The 25,230-nt window shown below is 54.2% G+C and overlaps 1 protein-coding gene across 4 annotated transcripts; it reads right to left on the reverse strand.

Annotated features, from left to right (window-relative positions):
- Positions 1–483: 483 nt before the first annotated feature.
- On the reverse strand, positions 484–25,100 carry CHD5 (chromodomain helicase DNA binding protein 5). 4 transcript variants are annotated; one of them, XM_063177046.1, is made up of 42 exons: positions 25,022–25,100; positions 24,006–24,136; positions 21,435–21,614; positions 20,893–21,011; positions 20,095–20,333; positions 19,200–19,324; positions 17,628–17,751; positions 16,093–16,259; positions 15,792–16,013; positions 15,114–15,314; positions 14,817–15,028; positions 13,479–13,610; positions 12,894–13,002; positions 12,432–12,623; positions 11,890–12,090; positions 11,019–11,156; positions 10,513–10,634; positions 10,174–10,347; positions 9,406–9,547; positions 9,087–9,218; positions 8,504–8,621; positions 7,944–8,068; positions 7,398–7,629; positions 7,101–7,226; positions 6,817–6,989; positions 6,499–6,673; positions 5,992–6,084; positions 5,509–5,597; positions 5,228–5,361; positions 4,876–5,020; positions 4,532–4,691; positions 4,344–4,423; positions 4,109–4,235; positions 3,699–3,806; positions 3,272–3,409; positions 2,913–3,021; positions 2,446–2,578; positions 2,061–2,256; positions 1,746–1,906; positions 1,538–1,652; positions 1,377–1,427; positions 484–1,145 (listed from the first exon to the last, which is right to left on the reverse strand). In XM_063177046.1, the coding sequence occupies exons 1-41, from the start codon at positions 25,083–25,085 to the stop codon at positions 1,420–1,422; spliced, it is 5,871 nt and encodes a 1,956-aa protein (XP_063033116.1). In that variant the 5' UTR covers positions 25,086–25,100; the 3' UTR covers positions 484–1,145; positions 1,377–1,419. The 4 variants fall into 4 exon arrangements, with proteins under 4 accessions (XP_063033116.1, XP_063033115.1, XP_063033117.1 ...); XM_063177045.1 differs by having other exon boundaries at positions 484–1,148; XM_063177047.1 differs by having other exon boundaries at positions 484–1,148; positions 24,006–24,133; positions 25,022–25,095.
- Positions 25,101–25,230: the final 130 nt, after the last annotated feature.

Raw genomic sequence — 25,230 nt, forward strand, 5'->3', positions numbered from 1 at the left:
GTCTACACACACACTCACAAGTATATATGTACACAAATACACATTAAAACCACAAATACGTTATATAGACCTGTATAATATACAGGTGTATATGTACAGGTACACACCACATAGCAGTACCTAAATAAATCAGTATTTATAGCTGTGTATGCTCACATAAAGATATATATGCACACATGTAGATCTAAAACAGTTCTGTGTATATCTACACATGTATACACAGATCTACACAGGCTGTATATGAAAAGGCACATGTGTGGGGGTGATGCAGACATATGTACATATATGTGCACCATGCAGAGATAACGTTAACTGTAGATACACGACATCCTCATGTCTGTCTGTCCATGTGTGCACGTCCCTGTGTCTCCATGTGCATGTCTGTGTACGTTCCTGTGGACACGTATGTGTGTGTGGACAACAAGGGTACCAAAACCATAGCCAGGCCCCCCCAGCATCCCTTCCCCTGCCAGACTGCACTGCGTCCTTCCCAAAGGATTTATTAAAACACAGAACAGAAACCGGGACACACAGAGCACGAAGCGGATGCAGGGGCGTTGCTTACGGCTGCCGGTGCCACCACGCTCGAGGCATCCCCATCCCAGTTCCAGCTGTCCCCTCTGTCCCACCCACATCCCCTCCATCTGCCTGCCCCAAACCCGGCACAAATGGACCCCCAGCCACACCACAGCAGTGCCAGGGACTCCAGCAGGGCAGCAACAGGTGTGGGCTTGCTCCAACACCACCAGGATGAAGAGACGGCCCTTAGGGGGAAGCTGGGGAGCGCAGCCGGCCGGGACATGGCACCACTGGCCTCCACTCACCCCTACACCTGCCAACACAACCAGACAAACACCGCAGCTCCAGCCCTCCCTCCCTCCCTCCCCTCAGCCCACCTTGCCCAGACAAACTCTTCAAGTCTTCAATAAGAAAGTGCAAAAAATGTACACGGACACAAACCCCCGGCCCCGCCGCTCCCTCGGGGGCCGCAGCAGGCAAAGCACACTTGAAGCGGGAGCGGGACAGCGCGGCAGCGCCGGCAGCAGCAGCAGCTTGGCTTCCACGCAGGCAACGCTGGCACAATTTCCCTGCCGACCTCTGGCAACAGCGGCTCGTGGCCAGGGACAGGGGGCTGTCCCCCAGGGCTGCTGTGAGAAGAGAGGAGGGCTGTCCATAAGCCAAATCTGGACCCTCCCCACATGCCAACCACACCGGGAGGGGCTGCAGGATCTGCTCCCACCTCCACTCTGGCTGCTGGAGGCAGAGGCCACAGTCAGATACTGGCACTGGAGGGCAGCCCAAAATGGAGCTTCCATTTAGCCCCCCATCCCTTCATGTTCCCCAGCAAACACAGAGAGGAGGAGGCATGGCCTTACCTCAGCTAGGAGCGGGAGCTGCAGGCAAAAATCATGGGAACTGCTAAATATCTGTGGTGACAGAGGAAACACCTTGCTCACTACTGTCCTTTGGCAGCACTCCTGGACCGCCCAAATCCACCCTCTGAATTTCTCTGCCCAAGAGCAAAACCCCAGCCTACCAGTCACATAGGGTCCCAGAGGCATCTGGCTGTAGTTGACAATCCCACCTGGCCCAGGACCACGGAAATTTGGCCCAAAGCTGTTGTTGAAGATCGGGGCAGAGCCAAAGGAGCCCTGGGGAGGCAAGGAGGGAGAAAAGACACGGGCCTGCAGCCCTGCCCTGCCCATGACCCTCTCAGTGAGGGCTCTGTGCCTGTCCCCACAGACCTGGGCAGCTGGGTCCCCTCCTCGGGTGGCCAGGCGGCTGAGGATGCTCCGCTCTGACATCTGCAGCCGGGCAGCCACGGGCGGGATGCGGGACAGCATGGAGGGCAGGCGTGTCACATCAGCCTTCATGTCACTCAGCAGCTCCTCAAGCTGGTTCAGCACTGCAAGTAAAGCAGGAGGGACCTGAGGGGATGCCTGTCAGACCCAGCAAGCTGAGAGGAGCTGGCAGCTCCTGGCTGAGAGAACACAAGATGGGGCTGGCTTGGCTCCCCAAGGTGAGGGTGGGGAACCCTTCCCAGCCCTGCAGGCACATACCCTTGTGCAGGACAGCGTTGGCAGGCTTGTTCCCAGCCAGGGACTCTTTGGAGAGGTGCTGGTGGCTCTCAGCAAGGCACTCCACTTCTGCCAGCCGTGCGTTCAGAGCCATGGCCGGGTGACTGGGGTCTTGGGTCATGTTGAGGTACGCCGCCCTCCGCAGCTGCTCCTCGATCACCAGGGCCTGCTCCAGCAACTGGGAGGGGCAGAAGACAAAGATTCAGGACCAAACCCTGCCCCACTATAAACCAGTTAAAACAGAGCTCCTTGCAAAGCCCACTCCCCACTTCGCTCACAGAAGATGCTGGCAAACCCCTCTGGCTTCAGGGTGGTGCTGCTCTGGTCCTCCCAACAAGGACTCACCAGCCCCGGGCCTGCCACTCGCCTTAAAACGCCGGGCAAGGAACTTGTTCTTCATCTCCAGGTAGTTCCCCTTGTGTATCTCTGACTTGAAGGGCTCGTTCAGGATCACGTAGCGTGGGTCGTTCTGGATGTCCTGCCAGCGGGCATAGCCATGGCTGGTGTGGGAGAAGGGTCAAGGGCAGAACCAGCCAGCCAACAGCCTGCCCACCACCCCACAGCAACACCATGGCCCTAAACCCTCTCCCTGCTCATCACTGCAGCTCCCACACCCCCAGAGAGGCCTCTCTCACCACTCCACAATGACACCATGGCCCTTAACCCTCTCCCTGCTCATCACTGCAGCTCCTACACCCCCAGAGAGGCCTCTCTCGCCACTCCACAATGACACCATGGCCCTAAACCCTCTCCCTGCTCATCACTGCAGCTCCCACACCCCCAGAGAGGCCTCTCCAGCCTCGCTGCCTCCTGCTCTGCCAGGCCAAAGGGTACGTGACAATTCCTGCCAGCAGCCAGTAGTCGTGTCGGCGGTGCCAGATGTCGTAGATCTTGCCAGAGGACATGGCAGCCCTCTCCTCATTCTGCCACAGCGTGTGCAGCTCTGTGGAAGCAGGAGCAGAAGGGAGACAGCCTGGTCAGGCAGCTGGACTGCAGGTCAATGCACAGCACGTGGGCAGGGTGAGTGATGGAAGCTCTCAGGAGCACAGGCACAGTGCAGACCCAGGTCTGCTGCTGCCAGCAAAGCACCAGCCCATCCATGGCCCATCCACAAGGGTCACCTTGCTTGAACAGGTTCAGAGCCTCTGCAGCAGCTTTGCAGAACAGGCCAACACCTCACCTCTCACTCTTACCTGTGAAGCCACCGTCAGCAATGTTGAACATGAATCTGAAGTTAATGTTTCTGTCATCCTTCTTCCCCTCCTCCTCTTCCTCTTTGTCACCATTTTGCTGGGCATCACTTGGTTCCTTCTCCTCCTCCTTGCCATCCTCTGCTTGACAAACACAAGGAATTGGCCTAATTGTGCTCCACCACCAGACCCACCCATTAACAGCCCAGCCACTGCTGCAAAAGCCACCAACCCCTCCCAGCAGGTCCCTCTGTTAACACAGGCAGTGCCCACCCCAACAGGGTCTTGTTCCCACTCGTGCCTCCTGAGCACCACTGGGGCTGGTGGCATCTCTGCCACCACACTGTGGCACGCTCTGTCACTGTGCCAGGCACTGGCCTCACCCTGGGAATTCTTCCCACTCTCCTCTCTCCAAAGCCTCATGCCTCACCTGGTTTGACTTCTTTATCCTCCCCCTTCCCTGGGCTGCTGCTCAGCTCTGCCTTCTCCAAAGGCTTCTCCCGCTCTTGAATCCCCTCGTCTGCAGGAGGGAACAGGCCTACAAGAAATGTTTGACATGGAAAGTGCTCTGCAGGGAACAGCCTACTTATCTAGACAGACTTTCCCTTTTAGGTAAAGTAACTATTGTTTGTACATTCAAGATGCTCAAAGAGAACATTCTTCTGCATTTTATCAAATAAATGTATTTAGCTTTCCCTCTTCCTTGAGACATCTGAAGGAACAAATGCCCCCCAAAATGACCATTTCATGCAATTTACAACCTGCTTTTTCAGGAATTTCTGCAGGAATTTGTGACAGTCAGGTTCCCCATAGTGACACAGAGAAGACAGACAGCCTCACCTTTCACCAGAGGCTCAGAAGAAGGCTCAGCCTTTTCACAATCCTCTTGCTTCTCTTTCCTTGGCCTCTCCTTGCTGTCGCAGCTTTCTGGGGGCTCTTCACTTTCCACCTCAGCACTTGCAGGTACCTAAAGGCCAAGCACCCATCCCAGATCAGCCTCGCTAGGGAGTACCCCAAGCTCCCATGCAGAGCAGGGAAAACTTCCTGGAGGAGATGCTGAGCAAAGCCACCTCACCTGGCTGTCAGACACCTTTCTGCTCTTCTGTTCCACCGGCTCCTTTTCCTCATGGAACCCCAGCTGTGCTTCTGTTTTGTCTGTAGAAAGAGCAAAGCTTGGAAGCTGTTGAGCAGGGCCTGGTGAGTAAAGCACCTGCAAAACCACCTGCCTGCCAAGCCAGAGGCCAGCCACAACCCCCTGGATACCTGCAAGTGCCCCTGGTCCCACGTGTGTGTGTGCTGGGCTGGCCGGGACAGGCGTGTTGGGGTCTGAAGACACAACCTCGCTGGATCTCTTGCTCTCTGGGCCCTCCAGAAGCAGGTCTGGGGTGCTGTACTTCCCATTGACATGCTCGAACTCCTGGACCTGGGACAGACACACACGGTCAGGTCAAACAGAGCAGGGGCATTCCCAGCTGGTGCCACGGAGTCGGCACGTACAGGCTGCTCACCCACAGAATGACTAAGCAGCAGGATTACTGCGCCCACCCCATTGTGAAAAGCATCCAGAACATTCTTGAAAAGGCCCATTCATAATTTTACTCACCCACCTTCTTCCTTACTAGTGACATGACCCCGATGCGGGTGAGCACGTGCTGGCGGGAGAGCCCTTCCCGGGGAACGCCGTCCGCAAAGGTCTCAGCACCATCGGCCCCAGGCTCACACAAGTGTCTCATAAACAGGGACACATATGCCCTGCAGGGAAGCCAGACCTCAGTCCTGGCCCGCGGCCTCCCTCCCCAACCCAGCACACATGTGATCCCATCACCCATGGACGCGGGAATTCTCACCCCCAGGGAAGGGAACAAGAGAATGGAACAGACACTGCCTCCCCAAAAAGAGCCCACGGCGAAGGGGTGCAGGCTCCCAGCCCTGCCTGCCTGCCTGCCAGCAGCTCTGTACCTGAACTCCTTCTCGCTCTTCCCCCGCAGATCCCGGACCAGCCAGTGGGAGTTGAAGGCATCCTGGGGCGGCATTCCCCAGCGCATGATGGCGTTCAGGAACGCCTTGCGCTGCCGGGCGTTGAAACCCAGAACCTGCAGGAAACAGAGTGGCCTCGGCAACACAGGGCTCCCTGGACCTCACAGCTGTACCAGGACTGACGTCCCAGTGGTTCAGCACAGAGGCATCCACCCCTCAGGCAGCCCGGGAACAGCATTGGCCATGCTCTGGATGAGGCTCACCTCGATGTTTCCCCCAACTCTTGCCAGCAAAGGAGGGAGAGGTTTGTCTCTGTCAGTCTTCAGCTGTCTCCGTGATTGTCTTCTGCCACCTAGAGACAAGCAGCCTCAGTGATGGATGGGCCAGGCACCAAGGAGAGACACCTCATGTGCCCCAGGCTCCCTGCCCTCCATCCTGATGGGAGCAGAACCCATCAGAGCATCTGCCCAGACTGCAGGGCCCCTTCCAGCCACCACTCCCCAGGCCAGGACACTCCTCTGCCCTTCCCAGGCAAGGGGGGGAACCATGCCTGGTCCTCGTGGTGGAGCAGACCACAGTCGTGCAGAGGCCAAGGAAGAAGCTGGCTGCCCTGGAAAGCTCCTCACCTGACAGAAAGCAGGGACACAGTCCCCTGAACAGAAGCCCTGGGCACACCAGTCCCTCCAACCCAGACATTCCTGATGCTTCCAAATCACAGGGGAGTGTCAACAAACACATCAACTCACTCTGGCCTTCTGGCCTCTCTTCAAAGTCTTCGTCCTCATCCTCAGAGCCAATGGAATACTCTGACTGGTTATCAGAGAGCTCGTCCTGCCACTCTGCAGAACACAAGGGAGGCCCGGTTAGAGGACCCTGGCTGGGGGGAATGTGCTGGACAGGTCAGAGCCTGCTTGTGGGTATGACAGAAATTCACTGCCAGGCAGCAGGAGAGGGGGACACAGCAAGAAATCACGTTCTCATGTTTTACAGAATTAGCATTCTGTTAGGCGGTAAAAACCAACTTGAAATATTTTGCCCACAGACATGTCTTTCCTAGATTCTTCCAGCAAAACCAGAGTTTACAGACCAACAAATAAAAGGAAAAAAAAAAAAAACCTTGAAAATTTCTACACTGGAAAGTTTAGGCATCTGGGAAGCACAGACCCAGGCAATCTACCAGCTGCAGAGAGACACCAAGTGACAGCTCTGTCTGTCCATGAGCCCAGTCAGGAGCCAAGCACCTGTGGCCGTACCTTGGTCCTCCTGAGAGGTGTCATTGTAGTTGACCTGCTTGCGGATCCTCTTCCCCTTGCCCAGGTTCCTGGCCAGGTCCTCCTGCTGCTGCTCATAGTGGTGCCGCAGCAGCTTCTCCCAGTAGTCAGGGTCCACATTCTCCTCTTGCTTGATGATCTCCCGTTCCACCTCCTCCTGCAGAGCCAGAGACAGGGAGCTCGAGCAGAGGGAGAGAGCAGGGAGGGTCCTGCCCCATGCACGGACAGCAGAGGGGGCAGAGGGAACACGGAGGGGATGTACAAAGGGGTGATTGTAAGACATGATACTGATCACATTACCACACCATCCTCTTCTCTCACAACATACTGAGCCACTTTAAAGGAGCTGAGATACTCATTCATGTTCTGCAGCTCCGTGTCGTCCGTCGCATCCTGGTTTCGGTCCAAAAGCTTCGAGATGGCAGCATCGTCATAGTGGATCACACTGCTGTCATCTACATCCTTATTGTCACCTGAGAGCAGAGCCAGGGGAGCAGCAGCACAGATCAGGGGCTGGACAGTCTGCTCCAGAGCCAGGCAGGCTCGGGTGAGGGGATAAGTCCCAGCAAAGAGGGGCTACACACCTGGTGGGGTGCTGCCATGCTTTTTTTTCATGCCAGGGGTTGCTGCACCCCCTTTTGCTGACATTGTGTCTGAGAAAGGGGTAACAGCATCTGGCATTGCAATCCTCTGTCCCTGAGACACCATGCCTGTGGCACAGGGAGAAAGCAGTGAGCCCCAGCAGCTCAGAGAGAGCCCTGCCCCACACAGAGCATCCCCACCTCATCCAGAGAGAGCCCTGCCCCACACACAGCATCCCCACCTCACCTTCCACATCATCCAGAGAGAGCCCTGCCCCACACACAGCATCCCCACCTCACCTTCCACGTCATCCTTGAAGAGTTCCTCTGTCCCGAACTTGAGGATGTCATCCAGCTCTTGTTTGGTCATGGAGCCTGACTTGGAGCCGAGCCCCGGGCGCACCACCAGGTGTGTGAGCATCATCTTCCTCTTGGCCACCTGGGTGATGCGCTCCTCCACGGAGGCCCTGGTCACGAAGCGGTAAATCATCACCTTCTTGTTCTGCCCGATGCGGTGAGCTCTGCTGAACGCCTGCAGGCAGAGCACATTGCTGGAGAGGGTGGCCACAGGGACAACAGGGCCACGCTTCTCACCCTCCAAGCTGCCTGAGAGGCACCCAGTTGAGGAAAGTATGAGGGAGAAGTGAGAATGTCACGGTTTTATATGCCAGGTGTCTCCTAGGCTGCAAAAGGCCAGGAGAGGGTGAGCAGAAACACCCACAAACACAGGAGAAAGTGTCAGCAGCTCTCAAGAGAAGATACTGAAATCCCAGTGAGGGTGGGCAAAGAGAGGGCACAGCCAGAGAGGTACTTACTACACAGGAAGGAAAAGGGAAAGTCAGAAACCTGGATGTCATTGTGGGGATTCCAGTCAGAATCATAAATAATGACAGTGTCGGCCGTAGCAAGGTTTATGCCCAGACCACCGGCGCGGGTGGAGAGGAGGAAGCAGAACTGCTGAGCCCCAGGAGCTGAGAACGACAAACCCAGAGGTGGGGACAGGTGAGACAAGAGGAAGCACAGCTCACAGAGAGGAGCAGCACCATTTCAGAGGGACAGAATGGCTCCCACAGCTGACAAGCAAGAGACAGGGGTGTCAAGGAGTGAAAACACATCGCTCCCTGCAACCAGGTGCTGCAGAACCCAGCTCCAGAGCAAAGGGGAAGCTCTGTCATCTTGGAGGGAAGGGCAGGAGCCCCTCCAGCTGAACAGCTGCTGGCACACTCAGGGTTCCATGTGGGAACCAACTCAAGGGCTTAACAGCACGGTATAAGCAACCCCACCGTGCCATAGGAAGCCAGACCTGCGAGTGTAGCACAAGCTCTGGGCACTGGCAGATGCCCTGCTGCTGGCCACACACTGCCATGCCCCCCATGGCCCCCTCAGCAAGGCAGCAAGGTGGGTACCATTGAACCTGTCGATGGCCTCCTGGCGCAGCCCGCCGGTGATGCCCCCGTCGATGCGCTCGTACTTGTAGCCTTCGTACTCCAGGAAATCCTCCAGCAAATCCAGCATCTTTGTCATCTACAGGGCAAGGTGACCATGGCATGAGAGGGTCTGCATGGCCAAACAGCCCTGCCTCCCCTGGGGAGCGGCCCTGCCCCAGCATGGTCCTTGCCCACAGCCCAGAGGTTTCAGTGGTGGCGGCACAGCCATCAGGCAGCTGCCAGAGGAGCAACACTCACATCCCATCTTCCACAGGCAACTCTGCCAGCAGGAAGGAATTGTGTCTGACTGTCCCTCCCCAAAGAGGAGCCTCGTGATTGTTGTCTCTTTTCTATCCTGAGCTAACAGCTCTTAAACACGACAGGCAGTCCCTCAGGAGCGAGCTGGGACAGCCCTTGCACCATTACTGCCTTGGCTGCCTGGGGGAGAAGCTGTCACCAGCTATTCCACCTATTTCTGTCTGTTCCCAGCACAAATTTCCCATACATAATTTAAACAAATTCCTTTTAAAATGCATTTATTATTATCTCTCCCTGCTCTCACCTGCGAGAAGATCAGAACTCTGTGACCGCCATCCCGCAACTTCTTCAGCATCTTTTGGAGCAGCATCAGTTTCCCAGAAGATTTCACCAAAGAATTCCCATCATAAGATCCATTGGGCAGCACAGGGGCCTCCTGTAAAGGTACCATGGTCAGTGCCCACAAGGACAACCTGCATTAACCTCATGGAGAACTTCACTTGCATTCCCAAAACAAAAAATTAAGTCCTTGTATGAAACCACTCGCATGGAAACCCACAGTGTTAACCAAAGCAGGACCATGGAAGCAGCTGCCACTCAACACTCTGAGACAGGGGACATACCACAGCTGCCACAGGGAACAGGTATGGGTGATTGCAGCACTTCTTCAGGTCCATCATGATGTTGAGCAGTGAGACCTGGTTCCCACCACCTTTCGAATTCAGGGCTTCAAAGTTCCTTGTCAGTATGAACTTGTAGTATTTCCTGCAGGAGGGTGGATGGGACAGGCACTGTGTTAGCTGGGGCAGGTGTGGGACTGGCACAAACAGGAGGACACTGAATTAAACCCCCCTAGTGAAGAGGCAAAAGGGACATTTGGAAGGTTTTTAAAGCAATTGAGCACCTAGGGCTGGGTGTTTCCAGTTGCTCTGGGGGGATCTCAGCCCTGGCAGTGAGTGGGATGGACTGAGGGGCACAGCACTTCCACCACCACCTTCTCTGGGTGCCAGCCAGGGGGAAGAAGTGACAGGCCCTTCCTGGCAGTGCCCTGAGCTGCAGGAGATGCCACTGAGGCTGAACAGGTCAGCCCAGAGAACCAGAGCTGGGGCAGCAGCAATGCCCCAGGAGCTCCAGCAGCACAGGCCATGTCCTAGTGCCAGGATGGGAGAAGGGGATTCAGTGTTTTCTCTGTGCCCCCAGAGCCACACTTGGCAGCCCCCCATGCCCCAAGCACTGCACAGAGCCCAGTTCAACCACATAGAACATTCCTCTTGGTGAGACACAAAGCACTCCCACTCTTCCTGCAGCAGACCCCAGCAGGGTCTGACCCCTCCATCCCCAGTGACACCTCAGCATGCTGGGGGAAGCCAGGCACCCCTGGAATCACTCACTTCTGCATCTGGCTCAGCTCCACACGCACGATCAGCTCCGTCTTGGCCGGCATGTTCTTGAACACATCGGCCTTGAGCCGCCGCAGCATGTGGGGACCCAGCAGGTCGTGGAGCTTCTTGATCTGGTCCTCCTTGGAGATGTCTGCAAACTCCTCCAGGAACCCCTCCAGGTTGCTGTGGAAGCAGCCAGAGCCCCATGGCACTAAGCAACAGGGGCAGGTGAAAGCAAAGGGATCTGCAGCTTTATGAGTTAAAAACCAGGGCAGAGCTCTCAAGGCACAAGAGGAGATATCACGCTTATGAGGAGCCACCCTGATGGCCTGGGTGACTGCAACTTACTTAAACCTCTCTGGAGTCAGGAAATTGAGCAGGTGGAAGAGCTCTTCCAAGTTGTTCTGGAGCGGAGTCCCTGTGAGGAGCAGCTTGTAATCGATCTTGTAGCTATTCAGCACTCTAAAGAACTGGAAAAGAAATAAGTTTGGTGACAAGGGCTGCAAGGAACCATTGTGTCACTGTGGGCTCTGCAGGGTCCACATGGAGACTGAGCAGTGACCCCCATGCTGGGCACACAGAGCAGGGTGCCAGCATGTCCTGCTCCCAGCCATTCCCACTGAGCAGCAATCCTGAGTATCCCTGGGTCACATCACTTGTCTCCTCCTTGGGTGAACATCCCAGGAGCTGGAGACTGCACTGAGCCTCAGGTAAAGGGGGAAGGAAGGAGAGGGATCAATTCCCTTCCATGATAGCAGCCAGGCTGCTGCCTCTCCTGCTGCTGAAGGGCTTTTAATGCCAGAGGATGTTAAAGAGAGCAAAGAAAAAATCACTCACAAATGCCTGGCACCTACTTTGGACTGGTTGTTCTTCAGCCTGTGTGCTTCATCCACCACCAGACAGGCCCACTCTATGGAGCCCAGCACTGCCTGGTCAATGGTGATCAGCTCATAGGACGTGAGCAGGACATGGAACTTGATCTGGGCTTCCTTCTGGAGGAGCAGAGGGAGAGAAGAGCTGGGATAAGAGCAGCCAACAGGACAGCCTCCACCTCTGCTGCTGCTGCATGTGGTCCAAGATGAGAAGGGCTGCACTGCCCGGCACAGAGCTGAGTTATGTCAGCAGAACACCCCAACATGAGAACCAAGCAGGGAGCTACAGAAATAGAAAAGCTGTGGCAGAAATCTGTAAAGCTCATCACAAATCTTCTGTGTTTGTAAACAACGCCAGCTTCCCTCTGTGGGAAGCTGACCAGGGACTTTCTCCAGGCCAAATTCTCCTCTCCCTTTCTTACTTGCAGGTAAGGGGAAGTGTGATGGTGTTCACAGGGGTCTTAGGATGAGGGAAAAGATGAGAATGTTGACTCCATGTTTCAGAAGGCTTGATCTATTATTTTACAATATATATTATATTAAAACTATACTAAAAGAATAGAAGAAAGGATTTCATCAGAAGGTTAGCTAAGAATAGAAAAGGAATGATAACAAAGGTTTGCGACTGACTGAGACAGTCTGGACAGCTGGACTTTGATTGGCCATTAATTAGAAACAACCACATGAGACCAATCACAGATCCACCTGTTGCATTCCACAGCAGGAGATAACCATTGTTTACATTTTGCTCCTGAGGCCTCTCAGCTTCTCAGGAGAAAAAAATCCTAAGGAAAGGATTTTTCAGAAAACACCATGGCTACAGGGAAGGGGCAGGCACACCCTGAGCTCCCACCTTCATCCTGAAGACCTTCTTCCCGCTGCGGATGGCGTTGTCCTCAAAAGAAAACTCATTTTCCCGGATGACCGAGCGGCTCTCCTTGTCCCCCGTGTAGGTCACCACGTAGAAGTCAGGTGCCCACATCTCAAACTCCCGCTCCCAGTTGATGATGGTGGACAGGGGGGCACTGACCAGGTACGGCCCCTTGGAGTGGCCCTGCTCAGGGAGACAGAGCCCAGGCTGATCTCCCTGAAAGATGTCTGCTAACACCAGATGGTCTTGATGCCAAACTCCAGCCCAATCAACATGACCTGGAGTAACAAAGCTGCTCCCCACACCCAACTAAAAGCATTTACTAGTCCCAGTGTAGGCAATAGAAAACACACCATTGGTGCAATAGAGACTGCGCACCATAAGGGAAAGATGAAACAATAATCAAAACTAAGCTATAAACAGCAAAGATCAACCCTTGTACCTTTTGCATCATGGTCTAGCAAGAAAAACCAAGCAAAATGAATTTAAGTTTGCCATCCTGAAACCCTGGGTGCTCCACTCACCTCCTTGTACAGGGAATACAAGAACACAATGGTCTGCACTGTCTTCCCCAGCCCCATCTCATCAGCCAGGATTGTATCTGTCCCTTGTGCCCAGGAGAATCTCAGCCAGTTGAGCCCTTCCAGCTGGTAAGGGTGCAGCGTGCCTCCCGTGGCATCGATGTACCACGGCTGCTTGTCAAACTTCACTGTAGGCTGAAAGGAGAGCCAGGGCACAGAGCAGTGAAAACCACCTGCCCCTCCTTCCCCTGCACCCAAGCACGTCCCTCTTTAGGGCTGTAACATCCAACAGCTCCAAAAGAGACACAGACACCATCCCTGGCACAGCCCAGGCTCCTCACAGCAACACCACTCCAGAATTTGCAATGGAAACAAGGTTCCCAAAGGAACCAGAGAAGGGCACAGACAGTCCTCTCTCCCTCCAGGTTCCCATGCCACCACACAGTCCCCACCACTCTCACTCACATCCACAAGAGGTGTTTCTGGAGGCTTTTCCAGCTTCTCCTCTTTCAGCTTTTTCCCTTTCTTGTTCAGCTTCTTCAGAGGGCGCGTGTCCTCCCCCAGCATCAGCTCCCTGTGACAGCCAGCACACGTCAGGGATGGCAGGGGCTCCAAGCCAAGGGACAGAAACACCTCCCACACCCCCTTTCCCCTCTCCCCACAGAAGCTCTTCTGCCCCTGTTAGCACAGACACTCATTGATTTTCCCCTCTCAACAGTCCACAGAGTCTCCAGAATGAAGAACAGCAAACTCAGAGTACTGTGGTTTTCCCCCAAAACAGGCAGCATGGCCATGGAGACCATGAATGTCATGGCAGTGCAGACACAAGGGAAGGGGAGCAGAGGCTGGAAAAGAGGAGGTGAGATTGCCCAGCAGCCCCAAAATAGCACATCAGGAGGGACAGCCTTCATCAGTGCTGGGGCACTGCTCTTTGAAGAGAAATCACTGCAAGCAGCGTCCATGTGCTCAAAATGGGGCACCTCTGTGTCCTCCTTGTCCCAAACCCCTGCAGGGGCTGCCCTGGCTCTGCCCAGCTCTCCCAGCTCATACCTGTGGTTCCAGTAGAGGAGTTTGAGGTTCTCATAGTAGGGGATGTCTATGTCATCGATCTCCCAGGTGCACTGGTCATAGGGCAGGTCCTTCCACTTGATCAGGTAATGGATGTCTCCCTTCTTATCAAAGCTGCAACACAGGGCACAGAAAGCTGATCAGGGAATGCCACCAGCCCCTGGGAGCAGCTCACTGTGATCTGCTTCTGCAGAGATGGATGGTTCATCCTCTGCCTTCACCTGCAGACCAGGACATCCAAACTGAGGTAGAAAAAGTATCAACACTTGCAACAGAAACATCTATTCACCTCTGAGTGTGTCAAACTATTAAGCTCTACAGGCTGCTTTTCCATTCCACTAACAACCTCATTTCCCTGTTTCACCAGGCCTGGATGGATACCAGTGCTTCCCCTCTCACCTGCAGCATTCACCACTCTAGGAATTTCTGCTCACACCAAAAACAGAATAAACACATTTCCATGTGTGACTCTCTGCCTACAGGGAAACCTGCTGCCTTCTTAGTGGACAAGGTACAGCTCACATGAAAATCAGACAGGCAGCTTTAGTTCTTTCCTGCCACACAGCCTTCCAGCAGAGCTGCTGCTGCTGCTTGGTATTTCAAGTTGCCACTTGAAATGTAGAAATTGAACAAAAACACATCTCCGGCCACTCAATGCAGAAAGCCCATCTGCACAGCACATCTCATTCACAGGGAATTTCTTCTACAGAAAAGAAATATAAATGTCAATGTCTGTAAGGGAGTCAGCCACAAGCTGACTCTTCCCCTGAGCATCAGAATTTACAGAATGGTTAGGCTGCAACAGGACCCAAACAGTATCACTGGAGAGAGTGGAACACTGTGCATCCACCTTTAGGAAATTGGCTATAACTCTATTTTTAATATGAAACATAGCAGAAATTAAAATAAGGCAGCATGGATCCCCTTCCAGCCTCAACCTCAGCCCAGAAGTAAACCTCCAAGGAAGAGAGACCTCAGCAGAGATCAGCAGCTGAAATCCCACCAGCCTAAGGTTTTGGCCTTGCAGAAGGATGGCAGAATTTCTCCCAGGCTCCTGACCTGTGGTTCAGGATGCGGTGGATCATCATCCACTCAGGTTTGATGCTTGGAAAATTGGGAAATTGGCTATAACTTTATTTTTAATATGAAACATAGCAGAAATGAAAATAAGGCAGCATGGATCCCCTTCCAGCCTCAGCTTCAGCCTAGAAACAAACCTCCAAGGAAGAGAGACCTCAGCAGAGACCAGAAATTGAAATCCCACCAGCCCAAGGTTCTGGCCCTGCAGAAGGATGGCACAATCTCCCCCAGGCTCCTGACCTGTGGTTCAGGATGCGGTGGATCATCATCCACTCGGGTTTGATGCCGTAGCGGTAGAACCGCTCCTCCATCTTGGCATACTGGGGGTCCTTGTTCTTCCTCTTCTCCCTCTGGCTGTCCTCGTCCCCAGAGCCGTAGTCGAAGGCCGGCGGCTCGTCCATGTCGTTCTTGCGCTGGTAGTTGCGGTACATGACGGTGTGGTACAGCTCCAGCTGCAGCACAGGGGAGCCACGCTCAGCCCGGGGCACCGCGCACAGGGCTGGGTGAGGGCCCTGCACCAACGCCACCTGGGCTCACCTGCAGCTCCTTGACCCAGGAGCAGTGCCAGTAGGACAGGCCGGCCCATTTCACAAAGAACTCTCGCTCCGGGATCCCCTCCAGCGCCTTGGGCGGCGGCAGCGCCGGCTGCTGCGGGGCGGCGGCGGGCGGCGGCGGGGCGGGCGGCTCCCTCCACACCCAGTGCAGGATGCGCTGCACCTTGCCCTTCAGGGGAGGGCACTGGGGCACAGGGACAAACAGGGAAGAGTTTAAGGTGAGACCCTGCCAGGGAACACAGGGAAATGGGGGCAGAAAGGGGAGCTCAGTGCTGGGCGGACAGCAGCCAGCACAGGGTGCCTGAGAAGTCTCCGCGACAATTCTGCGTCCCCCATGGGGGGGATTGAGATGAGCCATTCTGGTCGTGCCACCAGGCAGAAAAGGCCCCTCTCTACAGGCCACATATGGAACAAGGCTTGACATCCCATCAGAAACCATCCTGAGAAGCTGCCAGCCAGCAATTCCCACAGGGAGACCACAGAGGCAGCAGAACCTTCCAGAGGTTCTGGTTGCACCCCGCACCGTCAGGCACAGGCACCTGGCAGTGACGCTCCTCAAAGGGGGGTTTGGGGCACAGGGCAGGGCTGTGAGGGGCAGCAGAAGCTGAGCAGGCAGGTGTGGGAGCAGGGCCAGAGTAAGGAAAGGGAATGGAACACTCACAGTACAGCGTGGGCAGAGCCATTCCCCGTTTGGGATCTCTGGCAGTGGCGGGTTCAGGCAGTGGAGGTGGTAGGAGGACGGGCAGGTGTCACAGCACAGCAGCTCCCCTCCGTCCTTACACACCCTGCAGAACTCCATGTGGTCATCCTCCTCCTCCTCCTCGCCACCATCCTCTTCCTCCTCCTCCTCCTCCTTCGGCTCCCACTGGATGCCCTCCTTCTCCTGGGGAAGCACAGCCAGTGTAACCCGAGGGTTTCCCCCACCAGGCCACCCACTCCCAGGGGACCCCGACCCCACTCACACAGTGGGGGCAGCTCCACTTGCCCTCGGGGGCCTTCTCCAGCTCGGGGTCCAGGCACACCAGGTGGTAGGCGCGGGGACAGGTGTCACACAGGATGATCTCCCCGCCCTGCTGGCACACCTCGCAGTAGTCCTGGTGGTCGGTCTCGTAGCCGTCCCCCTCTTCAACTGCAAGCAAGGGACAGGGGACAGTCAGAGGGGTGGCAGAGCAGCCAGCTCTCCCGGAGGGAATGGGACACGTGCTCCTCTACCACACAGTTAAGGAAATAAGGACAGCATTTCACCTCAGACCCCTCCTGTTAATTCCCACTACCTCTCTGTCCCTCAGCAGCACAGTTCACCTTTGCACACAGCATCATCATCTCACCTCTGTCTCTCTTTCTCTCTCCACACTGTATCATCCTTTGGTTCCTTCAGGCTCTCAATGGAGAATGCCAGAACCTGGAGAGGTTGCAAGGGAGGCCGGTCAGAGAAACCTCCCCAGGCACCAGCACCAAACGCACCATGCAAGGGTGACACGGCCAAGGACAGGACTCCTCTCCTGGGACTACTCTGCTCTTCCTCAGGGCTCCCTGGCACACAGGCAGGAGCACTCTCAACACAGCATGGAAGGGAAAAGGAGCAGAGAAACGAGGCCTTGCAAGGGCCAGAATGGCTCATCTCAATTCCCAGCTCCGCCACAAACTCCTGGCATGGAACTCCAACCTTGCACTCCTCCAGCACGCAGCAGGAGCTGCCTACCTCCAGCACCAGGGCCCTCACAAGGCCACAAAGCCACAAGCAATGCCCTTCACACACCAGACATGGGGCCAGCCAGCCAGCCCAGCCTCACCACCCAACAGGGAGGTTGGCCAGTGTCACACCCTAACTGATCCCCAGCCCAGAAGCTGCCCTTCCACTTTTTGGAGGCAAAAATCCATCAGAAAAGCTAAGAAGCCAAAGGATGTTGTGCCTGGATCTGAACTATCTCATCCCAAACAAGGACACAAGACAGAAAAGCAACGTGCTCAGCACAGGGGGCTGCTCTGCAGAGCAGCATGAGGACAGAGGTGCCATGGCACAACATCCACCCAGGAAGGGATGAAGGGACACACACACAAATGTGGTCACACTGGCAGATCCTGACAGATCCCTTCCATGGCTCACATGCCTCCCTGTCCCTGCATGGCTGCCACAGCTCTGCCACCTGCCTCTGCCTGACTGCACAGCTCACACAGACAAAGCATCCCTCACCTCCACACAGCCTCACCCACAGCCTGCCCTGCTCTGCTGGGAGCTCGCCACAAGCCACATCTCTCCAGGGGCTGCTCCTCAGAAAATCACTTCCCTGGAGACCCCACAAACTCCTGGCAGGCACGAGCCCCCCAGCAGCAGCAGGGCCTGGGCACCAAGAGAGCACCTCACACTCCACTCACACAGACAGGCATGGGCACATCCTCAGTGCCAGACACAGCCCGGAGCCACACGGGCCAGGGGAGCACCACCAGGACAGGGAGATGCAAACAGAACAGGAACAGAGTACAAAGGATGGCCTACTCCTCTTTTTCTTTTTCCTCTTCTTCCCTCTCTTCCCCAGCCCAGCTGAGCACTCGGAGCGCACGGAGCTGCTGTTGATGCTGGCGCTGTCAAAGTCGGATTCCTCCCGTTCCTCCTCTTCGCTCTGCAGAGGGAAAAAGCAAAGCACACCCAGTCCAAGTGACATCCCAGCTGTCATTCCACTGCTGGGACTGTTCTCCTGGAGAGGAACAACCCTATAATCCCACTCTGTGCATCCAAAGGCCCCTTTTCCCAGATCCTGGCAGAACTTTGCTCCCTCTCTCTCTTTTGACACCCATTTCAGCTCTGCCATCCCTCCTGTGTCCATGCATGCAGGCATTCACACTTGGCATGAAAGGAGTCAAAACAGGCCCAGCATTCCATGGAGTCAAAACATAATAATGCATCTGAATTCTTACTCAAGCATGCAAATCCCCAGCCTGCACACTCCTAACCAGGCGCTCAGGCTCCTCCTGCTCTTTGTGACTCTCTGGAAGGTAAACCTGTGGCTCTAGAGCACGGGAGGAATTTTTTGTGATACATGATTGGAAAATCTGCAGCAATGAGTGGCTCCTGCCCTTCAACACATGGATGTGCTTGCAAACAGGTTGTGTTATGGAAATTAGAGCTGGAACTGCAAGACAGTGAGCTGAGGGTGTTGTGACCGTGTTCACAGGGGCCTTAGGATGAGGGAAGAGATGAGGATCTGACTCCATGTTTCAGAAGGCTTGATTCATTATTTTATTATATATATTATATTAAAACTACACTAAAAGAAGAAAGGATGTCATCAGAAGGCTAGCTAAGAATAGAAAAAGAAAGAATAATAACAAAAGCCTGTGGCTTGGACTCTCTGTCCAAGCCAACTCACTGTGATTGGCCATTAATTAGAAACAACCAACATGGGCCAATCACAGATCTACTTGTTGCACTCCACAGCAGCAGATAACCATTGTTATTGTTTACATTTTCTTCTTGAAGCTTCTCAGCTTCTCAAGTGCAAAAATCTTAAAGAAAGCATTTTTCATAAAAGATGTCTGTGACAGGGTGCTTGACCAATATTATTAACCCCTAGAAAAGCCCCACCTGCAATCACTTGTTATCTAAGGAAATTATTCTTTAAAATGCTGTTAACTCCTTGAAGCACTCCTGATAGTGGTGCACTGAGAAGAGCCCAGTGAGCTGTGGCTGGGCAGCTCCAGCAATGCCACGGGACTCCAGCTGCCGTGGGCAGGCCCTGCTAATGCAATTAGAGCATCCCAGCATTCTCTGGGATGCACGGTTCAGCTGCAGTGCAAGCCCTGAAGAATTCCTTTGCAAATGAAATCTGAAATGATGGCATTATCACCCGCACTGCTGAAAGTAAACAAGGTCATGTGGTTTTTAGCAAAAGATGCGGCCAGACACGAGTCCCACAAATCTGAGCCTGGACATGAGTGAAGGGGATGTGATCAGGGCCCCAAAAAGGGGCACAGGTGAGGTTGTGACACCCCTGACGTGGGGTGGGTGTACCTCCCCAACAAGGGCTTGTTCCAGTACTTCCCTCCCAGACCCAAAGCCCTGCAAACTTACAGAGGAGCCCTTTTTCCTTTTGCTGGAGATTCCTCCAAACCAAAATTTCAAGCCTGCCATCTTTTTCCCTTTCCCCTTTTTCTTCCCATCTTTGGAGCCCTTGATTTTCTTCCGTACACCTGGACCTGCAGAAATTGAAAATTTCTCTGTTACTCTACAAACAACTGTCACCAAATCACCCCCCAGCACAGCAGAACATGACACAAAGGGAGATCCCTCTACTTTCCCACTACTGCTCAGCTTAATTAATTGCCACAAATTGCCAAACATCCAGCAGACCCAGAGGCTTGATCTGCCATGGCTCATGAACCATGAAGAGGTTCAAGGACCTCTGCAAGGCCAACGGGAGCTGCAGACACCACTCTGGTATAGGAATGTGCCCCCTGTTGACAAAAGTATAATTTTGTCCCTTTAAAAAGGAGAGAAGCCCAGAAGTTTCTCTTCTCAATTAGGTAAAAAGACATCTCATAAGCCTAAGAGACTCCACCTCAAACTTAAGGATAGCTAAATGGACAGAAGCCAAAAAGTCCCACCTAGGCAATTTACTAGAAAAAGAAGAGAACAAAGAAACTAATGGCTTTTGTGAGGTGTTTTACCAGGAGCAAGGACCTCTTGCACCTGGATCAGTTTTTCTCTGTTATTTTGCCTTTCATTGAACCTTTTTGTTTCCAACACTGCAACGGGAGCCATCCTGCTGATTTTACGCCTCCAAAGGTAGCTGAGCCATCTTAGGTGAGTAATTTTAGGTGAGACCTCCAAGATCTTAGGAGACCTGGCTCGAGGATGCTCTATTACCCTCTGACACCCTCTTTCCCTCCCCGGTTTGCCGAAACTTGTGCTCTGCAGCCTTGTGCCAGCTCTGCTGGCAAGAGCAGCCCCTACAAGCGCTACCCACCCTTTCCCTCCTTGGTCTTGGCCTTCCTGATGACGGTGGGCAGGGCAGAGGGCTGGGGGCTGGCGGGGAGCCCCGGGGAGGTGGTGACAGTCTCCACAGCCGCAGCCACCGCGGCCGCGGCCGCCGCCGCCGAGCTGCCCTTGAAGGGGTTGTTGGCACTGAACTCTCGCCACTTGGCACCCAGCACCGTCATCATCTTGGACATGGGGATCTTGGGGTTCTTCTTGGCAATCAGAGGCCTGCAGGGGACAGGGAGAACCACGATTAGCAGTGCTGTGTGGTGTGTCTGCTCCTGCATTCATGCGCTGGTGCTTCAGCCCAAAAGATGTGGCAGGGTAAGATATGGTATTTTGGCCCAAAAGATGTGGGTGGGTAAGATGTGGTGCTTCAGCCCAAAAGGTGTGTTAGAGTGAAATTCCCAGCAGGAGTTTCATGGGGAAGCAGCAGAAAGCAGAGCTTCCTTAAGCAAATGTAGGCAAGGGAGGAGCACACCTAAATCTCCTCAGAGACTTCCCTTCCTGAAATACCTCTCTGAAAGGCTCATGGTACAAGCAGAAATTCATTAACACTGTTTTCTCATTAAACTTTTCAAATAAGCATACACAAAATATGGGGCTTTGGAGAGCAGGAGAGACAAATGCTTCAGCTGTTTCCAGTCAATCCTCCAAATAAATGGAGTTGTGACATCTGAGTTGGGAGGAAGAAGAGACAAGGAGCTGGTGATGCAGAACTGAGTTCACAGCTTCATCTGCTGACTGAGCAATGCCCAAACCTCCCACCAGGACCACAGCTCCCTACCTGAGGAACTGGCTGAAAGCCTTGTAATTGGTCAGAGTATGGTAATCCTCTTCTGAGAAAACGTAATCTACGTCATCGAGACCCCATTCCTCCATGAGCTGGGCTGAGCTCTTGGGCTCCTGGAGATTTAGAGAGTCATCATTAATGCAAACTCTGCAGAGGAGCAGCACAAGGCTGGCTCTGCCATGTGCTCCATATCTTCCCAGTCAGTGATATGCAGGGATTTGTTTCTGGGATTTATGGAATAGCACACGCAAGCGATTAACGAATTAATGCTTCCTGCAGTCCCAAGAAACAAATTAACAAGGCACCATGGAAATGCTCCCCACCATGTAAAACTATACGAGGCCTTGGCAGGTTTCACAGCTCCAAGAAGCTCAATTTCTCCCTGCACTGAAGATAAGTACCAAGAAAATAGAATTTCTCCTGTCTCAGTCATTCACCTGCAGCCTCATCCTTGCCAAACCCAAGGGTTTCTCATGAAACCCTCAACTCCCCTTGTCCAAGCCTGGCTTCAGGCACTAGCACCAGCTCTTTTGTACCTTTAAACTTCCATCATCATTGTCATCCTCCTCTTCCTCCTTCTTCTTCCGTTTTGGCTTTTTCTCCTTCTTGTCTTTCAGTTTTTTCTTCTTCTTTTTGTTGGGAGAATAGTCACTCCCTTCGCTTTCCGATTTCTCCTCCATCTCCTCTTCATTTTCTGACATTTCATCATTGCTCCCCTAAAACAGAAAGGGACGGTGAAGGAACAAGCCAGTCCCCACTTCACTCTCCTCCCACATGAAACTGCCCATCTCCAGTGGGTACATTCTCCTTCCCCACAGTCAGAAAGGAGCAGGCTTCAATGGCTACACTCTGCTGGAAGAGCAGGGACTGCCCAGGGGATCTTTTTGTTTATTTCTGGAGAGATCATGACCCACTGCTCAACATTGACTGTAACAGAATTAATTGCCACCCCAAGGAATGTGGCTGCTTGAGGGGCAGAGCACTCAGGTAACTCCCTGGGCTGCCAACACACACAGCCAGGGCATGTCCAGCTGTGACCGTGTTTACAGGGGTCTGAGGATGAGGGAAGAGATGAGGATCTGACTCCATGTTTCAGAAGGCTTGATTTATTATTTTATTATATATATTATAATAAAACTATACTAAAAGAAGAGAAGAAAGGATTTCATCAGAAGACTAGCTAAGAATAGAAAAAGAAAGAATGATAACAAAGGCTTGTGTCTCGGACAGAAAGTCTGAGCCAGCTCACTGGGATTGGCCATTAATTAGAAACATCCAACATGCACCAATCAAAGATCCACCTGTTGCATTCCACAGCAGCAGATAACCATTGTTTACATTTTGTTCTTGAGGCTTCTCAGCTTGTCAGTAGGAAAAATCTTAAAGAAAAGACTTTTCATAAAAGATGTCTGTGACATCCAGCCTCCTACCAACCAGCACACCCAAACCCTTCTCAGCAGGGCTGCTCATCACCCAGCCTGCATTGATATCAGGGACTGCCATGATCCAGGTGCAGCACCTGCACATGGTTCTGCTGAACTGCACGAGGTTCCCTCCCTGCTTGTCCATGTCCCTGGGGGCACTGAGAGGCACCAGGGCTCGGCAGGACTGAGGGACGGGCTCCAGCCAGGACTGCGGACAGCGCCCAGCCCCATCCCGGCTCCCTCTGCCCCTCCTGCCCGGGATGCTGATCCTCGGAGCAGCCCGCGCCTCTCCTTCAGCAGGGTTAGGAACAGCTGGAATTGGGCACAGGATAATTGGTTTCCATGGGAACTGCTGCAGTACAGGTTGAATCTCCCTCTCGGCTGCCTTCTCTGCCAAGGACCTTCATCTGCCGGTGCTGGGGTTCCAAACACAGCCGGGTCGTTCCGAGCGGGTTTTTTCCGCAGGATTCGTGCATTGCCTCCAGCTCTGGCAAATTCCCACGGCAGGGCAGCCCAGATAATACCCAGGGATCGCAGCAAGCACAGGCACTGGGCTCACACCACAGCCTGCACTTCACTCCCACCCTCCTCTTGCAGGGTCCTAGTTGCTGGAAGCTTTAGATTTGGAGAAATCCAGCAAAGTTTGGCAATTTTTAGCTTGGCACCACCCTGTTGGCCAGGGTGGGTGGCCGCAAACTGAGGCCATTTTCCATGGGAAAAAGAAGTCACTTCCCCAGGGTCTGTGGATCAGATTAAAGGTGGTATTTGGGGGCTCTAAGGGCTTGCCTGGTCCTAGTTGCTGGCACCTTTAGACTTGGAGAAATCCAGCAAAGTTTGGCAATTTCTACCTGGGCACCGCCCTGTTGGCCACAGCGACTGACTGCAAACAGAGGCCATTTTCCATGGGAAAAAGAAGTCATTAGAGAGAGTCCTCTAGCAGGGGTAAGGCTCATCTGCCCCCAAAACTCTCGAGAAGGAAAAGGAAGCCTCATCTTTTACACCCAGACCACGAGGACAGCCTGGGTGTTGCTTCATGCCAACAGCTCCAGCTTCTCCCTGGCTTTGACAGAGGAGGGGACAGTCTCCCCCAAGTGGAATCTGGTTAGAGCTGCCCACACAAAGCATTAATTTTAAAAAATGGAGGCTCTCAGCATGTTGTTTCCTCCCAAGCTCAGCAGCAGCCAGGCTCATCACAAGCTGCACACACAGCTGCAGGGCTCAGGCAGGTCAGCAGCAAAAGCAAAGGGGCAGAGGTGAAAATACCTTGGAGTTGTGTTTTATTTTCTCCCTCTCAGAAAACAGCATAAGGAAAAAACTGTGCCTAAGAACAGGAGAGGTAGAGGGGGCAGAGGGTCTGTGTGGTATCTGCAGAAAGAGAACATCACCATGGCCACAAGAAAAACAAGCTTCCTTGGGGCCACGATGGAAACAAGCTTCCTTGAGGCCAGCAAGAGGCAGTGCAGGATGGAATCACCTGTCTTCAAACCAGCAGCTCATCACACTCCTGCCCATAGCACAAGCACTTCAATGCAATTCCTCATCCAGCCCCTCTGTTTACAGCTCCCTTGGCAAGGGGGCTGTCATGACCCTTCTTTCCATCCACAGAGACCCAAGAGCTGCTTGCCAGCAGCACTGAGCTGCTGCCTCTGTGCCACAGCCCCCTGTGAGAAAATGCAGTGTTACCTCCTTTTTCCTCCTCTTGATTTTGGCAGCCTTGCCATCTTTCAGCTTCTTGGATTTCTTCTTTTTCTGTACCACAACTTGGTCTTCTGCAAAAAACTCATCCAATCCTTCCAGCACCCCATCATCTTCTTCTGGGGACAAAAGGGACAGCTCACATGGACAGACTGCACAGGCACAGGACAGCATGCTCACCGTGACAGAGGAGCACACCTGAGCAGCAGCTTCAGGCCACAGGACTCAGAGCTCTGTGGCCTCTCCTGCAAGGTGAAAGCACTTTGGCTTTTACCTTTCTGATGCCCAGGTAGAGCTCACAAAAACAGTGAGTGCAGGAGAGGAAGGGTTCATGAGGAAAATGGGTGCCACAGCTGCCAGGCTGTTCTGGGCTGCTCTCACCAGCTCAGGGACCCAGCCCTGGGCAGAGGCACTGATGCCAGTGCACACCTCCCTTCCCATCATTATCTCCCCAAACCCAGCGCATCCCAGCCAGTCTCCACACAGCTTTAGGCCTGTGTCTTTATGTTTGATTTCTGAGCTCACGCAGCAACACCACTTTGGGGTGGTTAGGACGTATTAATCACTTGACTTCTGAGAGGCCCTGGCACTGCCCAGAGCAGCTCTGGATGCTCCATCCCTGGAAGTGCTCAAGACCAGGTTGGACAGGGCTTGGAGCAACCTGGGACAGTGGAAGGTGTCCCTGCCATGGCAAGGGGTGGCACTGGGTGTTCTTTAAGATCCCTCCCAACCCAACCCATCCTGGAATTCCATGATTCACTGATTCATGCTGTGCTGCTTTAGGTCTGACAGGGTGGGCACCGCTGCACCAAGCGCAGCCCGGGGAACCAGCCGGTCCACGGGCACGGCCCGAGGGGGAACCGGCTACTGATGAGGAGCCGGCACAGAGCGCTCCGGTCCGGGGAGCGCGGACAGCGGGGATCGCCCGCGGCACGGCCGGACCCACGGGGATGGGAGCGATGCCACCGCCCCGCCCGTGCCCCCCGCCCTCCGCCTCCTCCTACCCGACACGTCCTCCTCGTTGTCCGCGTCGTCCAGCAGGTCGCGGGCGGCCGGCGGGCCCCGCATGCCGGGCGGGGCAGCGCCCGCCCCGGGCCAAGCGCCGGGGCCGAGCCGGGTGCGGCCGCTCCGCGCCAAGATGGCGAGAGCCGGCCCCGCCCCTGGGACACGCCCCCGCCACACCCATCATGGCCTGAGCCACGCCCCCGGCCAC

The sequence above is a fragment of the Melospiza melodia genome, chromosome 26 (assembly GCF_035770615.1).
Source record: "Melospiza melodia melodia isolate bMelMel2 chromosome 26, bMelMel2.pri, whole genome shotgun sequence".
In the NCBI taxonomy this organism is placed as follows: domain Eukaryota; kingdom Metazoa; phylum Chordata; class Aves; order Passeriformes; family Passerellidae; genus Melospiza; species Melospiza melodia.